The sequence below is a fragment of the Lacerta agilis genome, chromosome 2, assembly GCF_009819535.1.
Source record: "Lacerta agilis isolate rLacAgi1 chromosome 2, rLacAgi1.pri, whole genome shotgun sequence".
Classification (NCBI taxonomy): domain Eukaryota; kingdom Metazoa; phylum Chordata; class Lepidosauria; order Squamata; family Lacertidae; genus Lacerta; species Lacerta agilis.
In genome coordinates this window covers 102,858,570-102,873,655 of record NC_046313.1, presented here as the reverse complement: position 1 = coordinate 102,873,655, position 15,086 = coordinate 102,858,570, and the positions used below count along the sequence as shown (strand labels likewise).

General features: G+C 49.5%; 1 protein-coding gene across 1 annotated transcript in view; it reads right to left on the bottom strand.

The window, feature by feature from the left end:
* Nucleotides 1-1,421: 1,421 nt before the first annotated feature.
* GABBR1 (gamma-aminobutyric acid type B receptor subunit 1) overlaps nt 1,422-15,086 on the bottom strand; it is a 108,218-nt gene continuing 94,553 nt past the window's right edge. Inside the window, 6 exon segments of the mRNA XM_033141892.1 lie at nt 1,422-3,407; nt 3,409-3,477; nt 5,787-5,930; nt 6,362-6,490; nt 7,607-7,734; nt 9,784-9,877. Of these exon segments, the coding sequence (XP_032997783.1) occupies nt 3,075-3,407; nt 3,409-3,477; nt 5,787-5,930; nt 6,362-6,490; nt 7,607-7,734; nt 9,784-9,877 (897 nt within the window). The 3' untranslated portion in view covers nt 1,422-3,074.

Sequence of the window (15,086 nt, the reverse complement as noted above, 5' to 3'; positions counted from 1 at the left end):
GGAATATAACACAGACCAATGTGGGATCTAGGTAGCTTTTTCTTCACACGTAACCAGGTATAAAATAGTGGCACATGGGCCAAAGCTAATTGCCTACCTCAGCTCCTGAAGCTCACACTGGGACAACCTGTATATGCAGGTACAAAACTACGGGTGTGTTACTACAGACTCTAACAACACACTTTAGGGCAGGGCAAACCTCCTTTGTTATTGCTGTTCTTACGACAACTGGGAAACCCTTTCTGATCTACTGCAAATCACTCGATGACCTACCAGTAGATCCCCCACTGTACTTTCTTCTCTACCCTGCTGTTGAGTTAGAGCAAGACTACTCTAATGATAAGCTGGGTGGCCAGATTCTTACAAGGTGAATGACGAACATATCGACAGATGCAAAGTACAGAATACGGTAAAGGTAAAGGACCCCTGGACGGTTAAGTGCAGTCAAAGGTGACTATGGGGTGCAGTGATCATCTTGCTTCAGGCCAAGGGAGCCGGCGTTTGTCCACAGACAGCTTTCCGGGTCATGTGGCCAGCATGACTCAACCACTTCTGGCGCAACGGAACACCATGACGGAAACCAGAGTGCACGGAAATGCTGTTTACCTTCCCGTCACAGCGGTACCTAATTATTTACTCGCACTGGTGTGCTTTCAAACAAGTAGGTTGCCAGAAGCTGGGACAGAGCGACGGGAGCTCACCTCGTAGCGTGGATTTGAACCGCCAGTCTTCCGATTGGCAAGCCCAAGAGGCTCAGTGGTTTAGACCACATCCACGCAATACAGTTGAGGCAGTTCCCAGGATTCTTTGGGGGAAGCCATGCCTGTTACAAGTGGTATAAGAGTCATGGCTTTCCCCCAAGGAATCTTGGGACTTGTAGTTTGCTGAGCTCCTCTGTCTTCCCCTACAAGCATCTTCCATTACTGCTCACTCACCCCCCCCCCAACCTGAGTTTTTCGTCAACCCTGCTACTGTAGGGCTTAAGTGACAAACATATATTGTGCATAGATGAGAAACCTGTGTGTGCAGCTTCTGTTTAAGCTGAAGACAGGCACACACCGTTTTCAGAGCCAATTTGGAAGCAGCCTCGCCGCCTTTGAATCCAAGTGCACCTTCCTTCTCCCGGAGCTGGGCTCTGAAAGAAAACAAGTTCTGCAAGTTTGCAGCAACAGCCGGTTGTGGCTGGTGCAGATTGGCTGGCCCCTCCGACGTCACTGAGAAACCTCCTCCGCCCAGTCACCAGAGCAGCTTTGCACTTTCCATTCAAGAAATTAATGAGCACTGATTTAGTGAATGGATAATTCATCCACCTCTTACGGACACCCACCACCACCACTACCCAAAGCTGGTGCAAGAATAGAAAGATGGAGCACAGGTTGGGGAAACTGATTCATTCACAGATGACATGAGAGCGCAAAATCTCATATTGTATTATTTTACTGAAGAACATCTGTACGCTGGATGGGGACATCTGGCAGGCACCTGGACTCCCCTTCTCTCCCCCGCTCCCCTTGGCAGCACCCACTGCTCCCACCCACATCTGTTGGGACAATAAAGTGCTCAAATTGGAAAAGTGTGGGGAGGAACAGGTGCTGACGCATGCATGCTTGCACACACACACACAAGCTACTGAGGCAGCCCCAGGGTTGGTCGTAAGGGAGCTGCTGGTCCACGTTTCCCTAATACTCACCAGCATCCTGCCCCACTCTTAACCTCACTCTGGCTTCAGATCCTACATTCCTGGTGGGGTGAGAGATGAAGGCATTTGTGGCGAGTCTGGCAGAGAGTGCGGTGCAGGAAGCAAACTCATAGGCAGAGCTCGGAGTTGGCAAGCACACTGGAGATGCCTCTGCCCACCCCATGCCCCAAAGAGCAAGGCTTCCCTATGGACTTCTTTACAAGAGAACTGGCAAGGTGTTCGTGTCTTCAGTGGCTGACAGCTGCCTCTGAAAAGGAAGCAACCTGGTTGGGTTTCGGCCTTCTTACACAGTCTCTGGATATACCCCTGGGTGTCTGGATAGGAGCTTCTCCCTGTTTAACAAGTGCATTCTGCAACTGAGAATGCACAGGAATGCTGCATCTTCCACCACCCTACAAGCTAAATGCACTTGATCCCCACCGCGGGGATCTTAACACAAGCGGATGGGACTAGGTTGCAGTTGTGCACAATCCCGCGCTCGTATGCGCAAGCATCAAGGGAGGTCAAAATGAGGTTCGGTGGCCTTGTGCAATGTGGCTTAGAAGCGCAACCCCAGGAGGAATGTGTGTGTGTGTGTGTGTGTGTTTCTAGTTCCCAATACATGCAGCCACAATCAGACTGGGCAGGGGGCCTAGTTTGACCATTTCAATGCCAAATGACACACGAAACCAATCCGTTGCAGTCTAACTGCGTGGAATGGTTCGGGGTTTGCACAGTACAAAAATGCTTTGGCCGAGCTGTGCATTCTAGTGCAGCAGGCTGGCTTGGCCCACAAGTAAATGGATGATCCCTTTAAATACTGTTCACACAGGCGGACTGTCTCAGAGCTACAGTGCCTACCTTTTCCAGACAACCAGCTGCACCCGGAAGCGATATGCTTGTGGGAAGCAAGGAGGGAGAAGCTTCCACTGGTAACTTGCAAGCACAACTGCCAATTGCTATGCTGCAGTTGAACTGTACTTAGATGGGGGCTTCTGTAGGCTGCAGCAGCCAAATAGCTACACGGAAAGAAGTGCACAGGAACACACACTGCAGGATGCAATTGTTCAGGGTCTTGAGAGATTTCCACACACACACACACACACACACACACACACACACACACACCCCAACCACAAAGAGCCACAGAACCCTTATTTCTGCCTGAAGTGCAGCCATCTTTCCAGAGAGGCACACTTGTCAAGTAACCAAGTGTGCATGTGCATTTGGGGAGGGGAGGGGCAATACGGCGGCGTCCCCTGCAATGATCCGCTACTTCTAAAACAAGTCTCCATAGAGTTGGCACCTGGATTCCAGGTTCAAGGGGCACAGGCAGGTGGACGGACACAAAGGTATTTTACAAAAACCAGAGGTTATGATTTCATTCCTTCCCCCCTTAAAAAAATGAACAAAAGAACTTGGAGCAAACTCCCCAGACGGCTGTACAAGTCCCTACCCACTGGTTTCGTGAGCGTCTGCCCCGACCTGCCTCGGCAGTGCAGGTGCCACCCGCCCTCCACCCCTTCTCCGTGTCGCTTGCCCAGGAAAAAATGTCACTTGTAGAGCAGGTGAACGCGGCTGCCATCGCAGTTGTTTCGCCCCAGCTTGTCGGCCTGCTCGGCCACCAGGCAGCGGACGAGAGGGAGGCTGGGCTGGTAGAGGTTGGGGCCGGTGGCTGCTGAGGCCGAGGCCGAGTTGTTGAAGTGGTTGTCGGCGGCACAGTTGGAGGAGCGTCGCCGCGACCGGAGTTGCTGCCGCTCTTTCAGCTGCTGCTGGAGCTCGGAGACCCGCTCTTCCTTCTGTTGCGGGGGTAAAAAAAAAAAAGGTAAAGGACCCCTGGACAGTTAAGTCCAGTCAAAGGCGACTATGGGGTTGCGGAGCTCATCTTCTTTCAGGCTGAGGGAGCTGGCGTTTGTCCGCAGACAGCTTTCCGGGTTATGTGGCCAGCAGGACTAAATTGCTTCTGCTGCAACGGGACACCGTGACAGAAGCCAGAGCGCACGGAAACGCCGTTTACCTTCCTGCCACAGCAATACCTATTTATCTACTTGCACAGGCGTGCTTTTGAACTGCTTAGGTTGGCAGGAGCTGGGACAGAGCAATGGGAGCTCACCCCGTCGCGGGGATTTGAACTGCTGACCTTCTGATCGGCAAGCCCAAGAGGCTCAGTGGTTTAGACCACAGTGCCACCCACGTCCCTTATTGTTGGGGGGGGGGGCAAGGAGGGGAAACGGGTGGCTGCAAGTGACTTAGAAGCATGAAAGAGGCGTATATCTCAATACCCCCCAGGGCTGCCTCTCTTTCTCCCGGACTCCGTGTTCATAATCTGAGGCCTTTCTTTGTGTGCCTCCTCTGTGTGAGGTCCAGAGGGTGGCAAGTCGAGAACGGGGCCTTTTCTGCGGTGGCTCCCCGTTTGTGAAATGCTCTCCCCAGGGAGGTCCGTCTGGTGCCTTTATTACATATCTTTAGGCACCAGGCGAAAATGTTCCTCTTCAACCAGGCCTTGGGCAGATTAATATTTTACAGCTTTTTAAATGTGTTTGTGGTGAGGGAGGGGGTTGTTTTTGTTTTAATAATAAAAACTACTGCCATCAGCACCAGCCAGCAGGGGCAATGGTCAGGGATGATGGGATTTTTATTTTAAAAAAAATATTGTAGCATCCGGAGGGCGTCAGGTTGTCCACCCCTGTACGATTCCCCTCCGCAAACACTCCCAGAAAGTAATTAACAGCAGGCCTTAAGGTTGCCTGGCAACCAAATCAGGCCTCATTCCCTTGACTAGCTGAGTTGTACCATATTTATTGGTACATTTGGTTTACTCAGATCGTACGCCAAGTACTTTGAATGCTTAAGGAAGAGTTATAGGAACAGTAAACATCGTAACACTGCCTTGTGTGCCCTGCGGGTGAGATCATGCCAAGTCATACTCAAGAGTAGACCCACTGGTTATAACAGGCCTACTCTAAGTAGGACTACCATTAGGTGTCATCACCCCTTATGGTACATTTGATGGCTTCACGGCTGGTGTGTGTCTTTATGTTTTATTGTATTTAATCTGATTTTAACTGTCGATGTACTATATCCTGGGACTTTTCGCTGCAGAGCGGGTTTATCAACAAAAGCCAATAAAAAAAATTTCATTGGTTTGAGGTTTTCTTTCTGTTTTGTTTTAAAACATCTTCCCACCCCCCACCCACCCCCTATCTTATATGTGTATTTGGAAATGTAGGGGGAAATCGGAATGCTGTGTGCAGTTCAACCCCTCTCCTTATAAAAAAAGATACTGTGGAGTTGTAAAAGATTTCAAGTGCAACCAAGAGGGTGGAGCAACTGCCCTATGGGAAAATATTAAAACATTTCATAGAATCTTAAGATGGAAGGGACCCCGAGAATCATCCTAGCCTACGTCCAACCCCTTGCAATGCAGGAATCTCAGCCAAAGCATCCATGACAGATGGCCCTCCAAGCTCTGGTTAAAAACCTCCAAGGAAGGAGAGTCCACCACTTCCAGAGGGAGACTGTTCCATTTGCAGCTTATTAGCTTAGAGAAATGACGTGCAGCGGGTGACACGACCGAAATGTATAAAATTATACATGCCATGGAGAAAGTGGATCGGGAAAAGCTTTCCTCCCTCTCTCATAGCGTTAGAGCTTGACGATATTCAACACAGCTGAATGTTGGAAGATTCCAGGCAGATAAAAGAAAGGGCTCGGTCATGTAGCACATAGTTAAACTATGGAACTCACTGCCACAAGAGGCAGTGGCAGCCGCCGACTAGCTTTAAAAGAGGATTGGGCAAATGCATGGAGGGGAGGGTTACTGATGGCTACTAGCCATGATGCCTATGTTGTACCTCCACTGTCAGAGCCACTTCTGGATAGCAGTTGCTGGAAGCCCCAAGAGGAGAGAGGGCTGTTGTGCCCTGATCCTGCTTACAGGCTGGTTGGCCACTGTGAGAACAGGATGGCCGGACTCGATGGGCGAGATCTGGCAGGGTTCTTCTTATGTTCCAGAAGAGAACAAGCCACAAATGGCAGGAAGCACAGGGCAGGGGGGGGGGGGAAGACACACCCCAACTTCACCGGAACAAGTCACACCCTGCCTCACCTCTGCAATGATCTTCTCCAGTTCGCGGTTCTCCTTCTCCAGCATCCGCGATTTCTCCTCCTCGTTGTTGTTGGTGGACGAGCCCGTCTTCATGGTGTCCTGCTGCTCCGACTGCCACTCTCCCCGAGTGATGAGGCGCCGCATCTGAAAGAACAGGCCACACACAAACACATGGGGCTCAGCCATACGACGGCACCTCAGTGTCAAGGGAGGAGAAGACCGAGCCTGGCAGCAGGAAGGGGAAACTCTGGTGTTGGGCCAAAAGAAGAAGAGTTTGGATTTGGATTTGAAGAAGAGTTTGGCTTTATCACTACCTGAAGGAGTCTCAAAGCGGCTAACATTCTCCTTCCCCTTCCTCCCCCACAACAAACACTCTGTGAGGTGAGTGGGGCTGAGAGATTTCAGAGAAGTGTGACTAGCCCAAGGTCACCCAGCAGCTGCATGTGGAGGAGCGGAGACGCGAACCCGGTTCACTAGATTACGAGTCTACCGCTCTTAACCACTACACCACACTGGCTCAGTGCCAACCTTAGGTCTGCAGACCCCGTTGGGCTCGATCCCGGCTTGGTTGTTACCTTGGGCACAAAGAGCACAACCAGGGTGATGTAAGAGGAGAAGACAATGGCGAGGGAGGCAAACGCGAAGGCCGCATCCTGTTGACTGCTCAGGATCATGGTGACCGGGGCAGTGATGAGACACAGCACCTGCAGGGGGGAAGGATTATAGACAGGGTCAAGGGGCCTGTGCAAGTCCCGAAAACACACACTGCAGCAGTCATTAGAAACGACGGCATGCAGGAATTATTTTATTCTGTATCGCAAAATTGACAACTGTGCTTTATAGTCCAATCTTGTCTGTATAGCTCAGGGCGGATAATGGAAGAAAATTCACACAACATGACAACAAGACTGCACAAAGGCAGGTGGCTGACACTGCAGCGCTTTACACCGAAACAGCAACTTGTCCGAGGCCACGTAGGTGTCATGGTTGGAGCGAACAAAGATGTTCCAAGACAGATGGGCCTCCCAGTCACAGAATCAACATCTTTCCCTGCAAAGTGGAGGCTGGGCCTGGGGAAGCACAAAACTCACCTCTAACGCCCAAAGGAAAGACAGCTTGGCACCAGGGTACATAGGGATGCAAAGTGGAGGCTGCCTTAAACAGAGTCAGACCATTGGTCCATCAAGATCAGTCGTATCTACATCGGTGGTTTTCAAACATTCCCCCCTCTCATCCCACGGGCTACTTGAAAATTGCTGGGGGCCTCGGAAGACCACTTAATGATTTTGCTGCCTGTTGTAACAATTCTAATGCGCTGTGCTGGATGCTGCTTGACGTTTCATTGTATTTTTCGTTGCTCCTTTTATGTTTTATATAATCCACTTTGCTTCACTACAATCCGAATTCCACCGAAATCAAATTGTAACACAGCAAAATGCAATATATAAGAAACAGGAGGAGCGAAAGAAATGCAATTAAAAATCATGGCAAATATTTAATGTGATGCATATGCCCCAATGCTTGACTTGAAACGCAAATTCAGACATGCCACGTGGATCAGTTCTTTAATAGTCATAATGACTGGTCACAGCTCTTCAGGGCAGACTGTAAACCAGCATGCCTGAAAATCAAGCATTTGCATGCAGGAACACAGGGCCCATTCTCCTCAGATGTTGTGGGGGGTCAGAAGGATTTGTTGCTCTCTCTCTCTTGACTGCAGCCCAGGTTTGATTTCCTTCTCTCAGAAGGCCCACTCAACAAGAGCATGAGATTTTCAAGGTAGCCCAGTGGTCTGGACACGTTAGGGACAAACGACTCACAGCCACATTGTAGATCGCCATGCCCACAGCGCGGTGGTCGTTGATCTTCTCCGTGGAGACTCCCTTTGTCTCATAGGCAAGGAAGATGCCCAGAAGCAACAGCAGCCCTTTGAAGCCATAGAAGATACCTGCGGACAGGGAGAGAGAGAGAAGGGGTCAGCATGGGCCCTCAAAGATGTAATGGAGGAGAAGGGTGAAGAGGCCAGGGAAAAGGCCACTGCCATGGGCAGTGGAGACTCCACACATGGTTTATTGCAGACTGATAGTCATACCCTTCATTTCTATGTGTTTCCATTACCTATACCCCACTTTTCCTCCAAGAAGCTGAAGATGGTTTGTAGATGGTTGTGCTCCTCCTCTGTTGTTATCCTCACAACGACCTTGCGAAGTGGGTTAGGCTGAGAATGAGCGACGGGCCCAAGGTTACCCAGTGAGTTTCATGGCCGAGTGGGGATTTGAACCATGCAAGAGGAACATCTGAGAGCACAAGCCATGAAACAGGAATTGTGTTGCTGGACACCGGGCTGGGAGAAAGAAGGAAGGAAGGAAGGAAGGATCGCAATATGTGTAGGACGGTGAACTTGGTTGTTTTGGGTCCTCTCTAGACATCCTTTTTAATTGCGCATAATCTGTTCTTCTGGCAAATAGAAGGGGAAGAAATGGAGGCAGTGAGAGATTTCATTTTCTTGGGTTCCATGATCACTGCAGATGATGACAGCAGTCACGAAATTAGAAGACACCTGCTTCTTGGGAGAAAAGCAATGACAAACCTAGACAGCATCTTAAAAAGCAAAGACATCACCTTGCCGACAAAGGTCCGTATAGTTAAAGCTATGGTTTTCCCAGTAGTAATGTATGGAAGTGAGAGCTGGACCATAAAGAAGGCTGATCGCCGAAGAATTGATACTTTTGAATTATGGTGCTGGAGGAGACTCTTGAGAGTCCCATAGACTGCAAGAAGATCAAACCTATCCATTCTCAAAGAAATCAGCCCTGAGTGCTGACTAGAAGGACAGATCCTGAAGTTGAGGCTCCAGTACTTTGGCCACCTCATGAGAAGAGAAGACTCCCTAGAAAAGACCCTGATGTTGGGAAAGATGGAGGGCACAAGGAGAAGGGGACGACAGAGGATGAGATGGTTGGACAGTGTTCTCGAAGCTACTAACATGAGTTTGGCCAAACTGCGAGAGGCAGTGAAGGATAGGGGTGCCTGGCGTGCTCTGGTCCATGGGGTCACGAAGAGTCGGACATGACTGAATGACTGAACAACAACAACAGTCTGTTCTTCTGGATAGTCTAAGTGTATCCTCCAAATAGACATGGTCCCTTTGCTGGAACAATAGGTTAGGGAATAGTTTTGTACATGAAGCTTGGCCACCTTCAGCTTCCTATTTTCTGAAATCAGAAGTGCTGCTTTCTCCCTAGCATATATGGTGTTTAATAGCAAGCAGTTGTGATCAAATCTGGTATTACAGCACCAATTCTGAAAGCCATGTTTTCAGGAAGGAGGAATGGGTGATCCATGGACATTAATATAACTAACTTTTAAAAGAACCTTGTTCAAACTTACCACCAATTTGCCTAGTCTGGAGATAGTTCACTGAGCATGAGACTCTTAATCTCAGGGTTGTAGGTTCGAGCCCTATGTCAGGCAAAAGTTTGCCGGGGGTTGGACTTGATGACCCTTGTGGTCCCTTCCAACTCTAGGATAATTATTTGGGCTCATGGTGCTGACGGGGTGGTTATACCCAATGTGCTTTTCAACACTGTGCCTGCTGAAGGTTTATGGGAAGTGACACTGCTCCATTTCCAACCAGTGCATGTCCTGCAGCTTCCTGGTGAAATTCTGCAGCTTTTCATACCACGGTTGTGCTAGAGTGAGGCTGGTGTGTCCCGTTTTTGGTACGCTGTAATGTAAAAGTGTCCTTCCAGATGGGAATAATGCAGTAGCATTGCGGAAGCAGCAGAGATCCATTACTAATGTACTATTATTGCACCGATGACATGTTGCAGAACACACACACACACACACCCCAGTCTGGCAGGGTCTCTAGTAGTCCTGGGATGGGGAAACAGGCATTCCAGAGGACAGGAAGGAGGGCACAGACATAGGGAAGAAGCGATGGGCAGAAGCTGGACAAAACCAGCCCCCCAGCAGCATGGCTGGAGAGGCTCACCCAGCCAAGTGTTCATCCTCTCCGAACTGCAGTGCTCCAGCTTAGGGAGGATTAGCACGTCGATGTCACTCTTGGGCTCCTCTTTGGTGAATTCCTGCAGGGGACACAGGAAGGAAGGGTTTAATAACTGAGGAAGATACGAAACACGAGTTAACAATGATGAGTCACAGTGCCAGCCATTTATTTAGTTGCTGCCTTGTGTGGGCCAAAATGCGTGTGATGCCGGCAGAGTCGGGCCTGCCCCAATCACATGCCCAGGAGCAGGCGGAGATGGGGTTCAAACTGCAGAACAGGGCATGCGGCAAGCGTGTTTGAACTAGGCCCTCCTCTTGGAAGACCCATCTATTTAAGCGGACTTTCTCCAGCTTGTAGCATTTATCCCAACACACTGTGTTATTTATTACCTGTTCAAATTTACCTGAATGTTTTACCGGCGGGTTCTCTGCTTTTATATGTTTGCTTACGATGTTGTGTGTATACATCTTTCTTTCCTCTTTTAATGAAATGATCTGGGGCGGATCTACAATGTAACTAATGGAGCTTAAGCTTCAGGGCCCCCTAATCCTGGAGGGCACCCCCCCAGAAGTGACTTAAGCCCACATCGCTTTAAAAAAATTGTGTGCAGTAGACCCCGTTTGAGTCGCACGACTCAAATCGATTATTTTTTTGTTGTTGTCTATATTTCAACACCCACAAAGTTTGAGATTCAATAGCACAGATGTTGTAAAAAGTTTTTGCAAAGACCCCACAGAAGAAGATAACAGTGGTTACCTAGACCTCGGTGGTGGTATCAAAGGGGCCCCCATAACAGTTCGATCTTCAAGGACTCCAAAATGTAGGTCCGCCCCTAGATCTCATTGCGCTTTATGTGTTTTATGTTTAAAATCCCTTATGGATTTTGCATATTAAGCCGCAGGTAAATGGGGATGCCTGTTGTCTTTGTCCATGGAGTTTTCTTGCCAGGGATACTGGAGTGGCTTGCCGGTTCCTCCTCCAGGTGGATCACATTTAGTCTAAACTCCCCACTATGACCTGTCCATCTTGGGTAGCCCTGCATGGCATAGCTCATAGCTTCCCCGAGTTATTCAAGCCCCCTTTTGCCACAACAAGGCATTGATCCATGAGTTTGGCCAAACTGCGGGAGGCAGTGAAAGGTAGGCATGCCTGGCGTGCTCTGGTCCATGGGGTCATGAAGAGTAGGACACAACTGAACGACTGAACAACAACAAATAGGGATGAGGAATGAGGAATGAATGAAAAATTACTCTACGAGCAGACCACGTGGATAAATGTGACAGGAGGGTTTAGTGCCATTCACTCATGGACACATCCCTTTAGTGCTCTAAATTGCAGACCCTGATTTACAAATGATGGGGGGCAGAGCCGCACTCAAGGGTAACTGGCTGCTTTGAGTCTGGCCGGCCACTGTGGAAGAGCCGTAGCTCAGGGGTTGAGCACCTGCTTTGAATGCATAAGGTCCCAGGATCAATCCCCAGCATCTTCAGGTAGGGTTGGGAATGTCCCCTGGCTGAAATCCAGCCCATCAGCAGTGACTGATGCCCATTGGGACCGGTAGGGCAGAAGGCAGGGAGACCAACAGTAGGTGGTGCCAAAGCCCAGCCCCTGACTGGATGCAAGACGGCAGGCTGGTGGGACCCCACTGAAAGCAGACTAAGGTTGAGGAGGGCCAGAGGGCCAGTTCCCCCAAAGGACCAGCCTCTACTGCAGCCATCTGAGCTAGACGGACCAAGAGCCTGACTCATTAAAAGGCAGGTTCCTATCTCTTGCCTCATGGTAGTTGCAACACAGGCGATATTATTAATGTTCAGGCATCTCTATCTGACCAAGAACCACATGCAGGAGAGACTCCTTGAACAAAAGAAACTCGCCAATAATCAATCACTTATCTGTCAAAGGGCAGAGGTTTTCAAACTTCCTGATTCCAGAAGGGTTAGAATGCAAAGAGGCTTTCCTTAAACACTGAGATGTCACATTCCAGGCCCCCACAGTCACTTCCTCATCTTGGCCATTGGTTGCCCTCAAATCTCAACTTCTGAATCCTGTGGGCCTTGCTTGACTCACTGTCCGCAGTCCCACTGTCCCTTGATCTAGATGCTATACTCCTATTGATGCAGCCCAGAATTGCATTGGCTTTTTTAGCTGCTGCATCACACTGTTGATTCATGTCAAGTTTGTGGTCTACCAAGACTCCTAGATCCTTTTCACATGTACTGCTCTCAAGCCAGGTGTCACCCATCCTGTATCTGTGCCTTTCATTTTTTTTTTGCCCAAGTGTAGTACTTTACATTTCTCCTTGTTAAAATTCATCTTGTTTGCTTTGGCCCAGTTGTCTAATCTGTTAAGGCCATTTTGAAGTGTGATCCTGTCCTCTGGGGTATTAGCCACCTCTCCCAATTTGGTGTCATCTGCAAACTTGATCAGGATGCCCTCAAGCCCATCATCCAAGTCATTGATGAAGATGTTGAATAAGACTGGGCCCAAGACAGAACCCTGTGGCACCCCACTAGTCACTTCTCTCCAGGATGAAGAGGAGCCATTGATGAGCACCCTTTGGGTTCGGTCAGTCAACCAGTTACAAATCCACTGAATGGTAGCATTGTCTAGCCCACATTTTACCAGCTTCTTTACAAGAATATCATGGGGCACCTTGTCAAAGGCCTTGCTGAAATCAAGATAGGCTAGACAAAAATCAAGATAGGCTATAGAGAGGGCTCCCTTTGCTGGTCTTACCACAGATACCTGTAAGCACATATCTTTAGACCTGTAAACACGGAACCCTGTAAAACCTCTAACCCTTCTGGAATCAGGAAGTTCGCAAACCTCGGCCTTTGACAGATTAATTATTGGTAACTTTCTTTTGTTCCAAGTTGTCCCTCTTGCGTCACGTTGGCAATAACCACTGCTAATAGCTGCTTGTAACGCTTGGTCAGATAGAGATGCCTAAACTTTAATAACACCACCAGTGTTGCAACTAGCATGCGGTGGAAGATAGGAACCTGCCTTATGGTGAATCGGACCATTGGTCCACCTAGCTCTCAGCTGGGTGGGCTGCAGTGCAGGCTGGGTCCATGATGGGAAATGGCACCCTGTCCCACCAACCTCCGTCTGCTCTCAACTAGCCCCACCAGCCTGCCGTCTCACCACCAGTCAGCGGGTGGGCTCTGCCCCTCGGCTCTGGCGCCACCTACTGTCAGTCTCCCTGCCTTCTGCCCTATCAGTCCAAATGGGCAACAGACACCGCTGGTGGCTGGCAGTGGCTCTCCAGGATTTCAAACAGGGGGCACCCTCAACCCTATCTGGAGATGCCGGGGATTGAACCTGGGACTTTCTGCATGCTAAGCAGTTGCTCTACCTGCTGAGCCGTGGCCTTTCCCCAGATCTGTGATTGGACCGCCTGACTCCCTCACCCCTAACTGGCTGGGATGCTTCTGCAGTGGTTGTGGAGAATGGACCATTCTGCTGTGCTGCTAAATCATCTTGTAAAACAGTTGTTAGACCCACAATTTTTTCGGGGGGGGGGGGGCTTATGCCTGCCCTTTCTCCACTGCTGCTCCGAAAGCTGCTACTGGGGGTGGGGGCATTTTAGATCGGGGAAACGCCCCTTCTCCCAGCATTGGTGCTCTGATTGAAATTGCAGTGCGCCTCCCCAGCTGTATTAAAAGTGTGTATTGAGGACCATAGGGAGAACATATCATGGACCTCCTGCTTCCTTTTCAGTTCTAAGATGCCAAGGTTTTGATAAATTTGATATACAGTCGTACCTTGGAAGTCGAACGCCTTGTGAGCCGAAAGTTTTGCTTCCCAAACGCCGCAAACCCGGAAATGAGTGTTCCGGTTTGTGAATGTTTTTTGGAACCCAAACGTCCAACGCGGCTTCCGATTGGCTGCAGGAGCTTCCTGCAGCCAATCGGAAGCCGCGCCTTGGTTTCCGAACGTTTCGGAGGTCGAATGGACTTCTGGAATGGATTCTGTTCGACAGTCTTTATTACAGTCTTCTGAGGCACGGCTGTAATAAATTTGTATACCCTGCACCTGTAGATCTCAGGGCGCTTCACAACGTAAAATACAATATAAAAACACAAGTATAAGGAAGGTCCCCTTACTGCCACCTTGCAGGATAAGGTAAGGCTGGAAGAGGTTCCCTTATAAGGCTTTCGGAAGGTATTAACCGACTGAAAGTATCCCAGGTTTGCAGACTGTCTGCCTATAAAGAAAGGTGGTGATGGCAAGGTGGAGGACACCGAGAGTCACTTTAACCGGTTCTAGGATTTTCACACGCACGGGAGTTCCACATGGGAATTCCACAGGAAGGTTCTCCCATGTCAGAATCCAATGGTTACACGGATATGTGTGTGCAGCAAGCGGGGTGTGTTTGTGAGCCAGCGACAAAGTACGCAGAACATGAAGCAACAGCTGTAAATTCTTAAAAAGCGGATTGAACTGATCCTTCGACAAACATCTTAAAACTGCTGCCCGCCGGCGACGTCTTGCCATAAACCCTACGTGTGTCAGGGAGGAGGGAGAGAGAGAGAGAAGCAGACACACAAAAGGGCAGTCAGGATTATTAGGGTGGGAAGGAGCCAGGAATTTTTGGTGAGATTGGCAGGATGTGGGAGAAGAATGAGTAGAGTTAGGATCAGGTAGTGGAGGGGAGAGAGAGGGGGAAACAAGAGGCAAGACGGGAGGTGGAGGAAGATTCTTCCATGGTCCGCAGCTCAGGATAAGTGTTGTGCGTGTAGATGTTTATTAGTGAAAACCATCACTACAGCCCTTCCTGCAGGGTTACGCAGTCCACGGAACAATTTGCCTACTGTGAGTGTGGCATTTCCCTCTTCCACTGCAAAAACAGACAAACCTGTCAGCTCTGTTTTAATAAACAATGCTCTGTCCTCAAAAGAGAGTCAAGCCTGGCTGGAAACCTTGCTGCCTGCATTGGACACCCTGTTCCACAACTCTTAAATATACGCAGGCAAGCTGCAGTTGCTCAGGGGTGGGCAGAAGGGCACACTGTGTGTGCTCAGTGGCGTTCCTCTCCATTTTTCAGTCCACAGGATACCATCCTGCTGCTCCCTATGCTATTTAACACATACATTCAGCTGTCTTGAGTGGTCATCAGGAACTTTGGGCTGAGGTGTCATCAGTACGCTGATGCTAAAGGTAAATGTAAAGGGACCCCTGACCATTAGGTCCAGTCGTGGACAACTCTGGGGTTGCGGCGCTCATCTCGCTTTACTGGCCGAGGGAGCTGACGTTTGTCCGCAGACAGTTTTTCCGGGTCATGT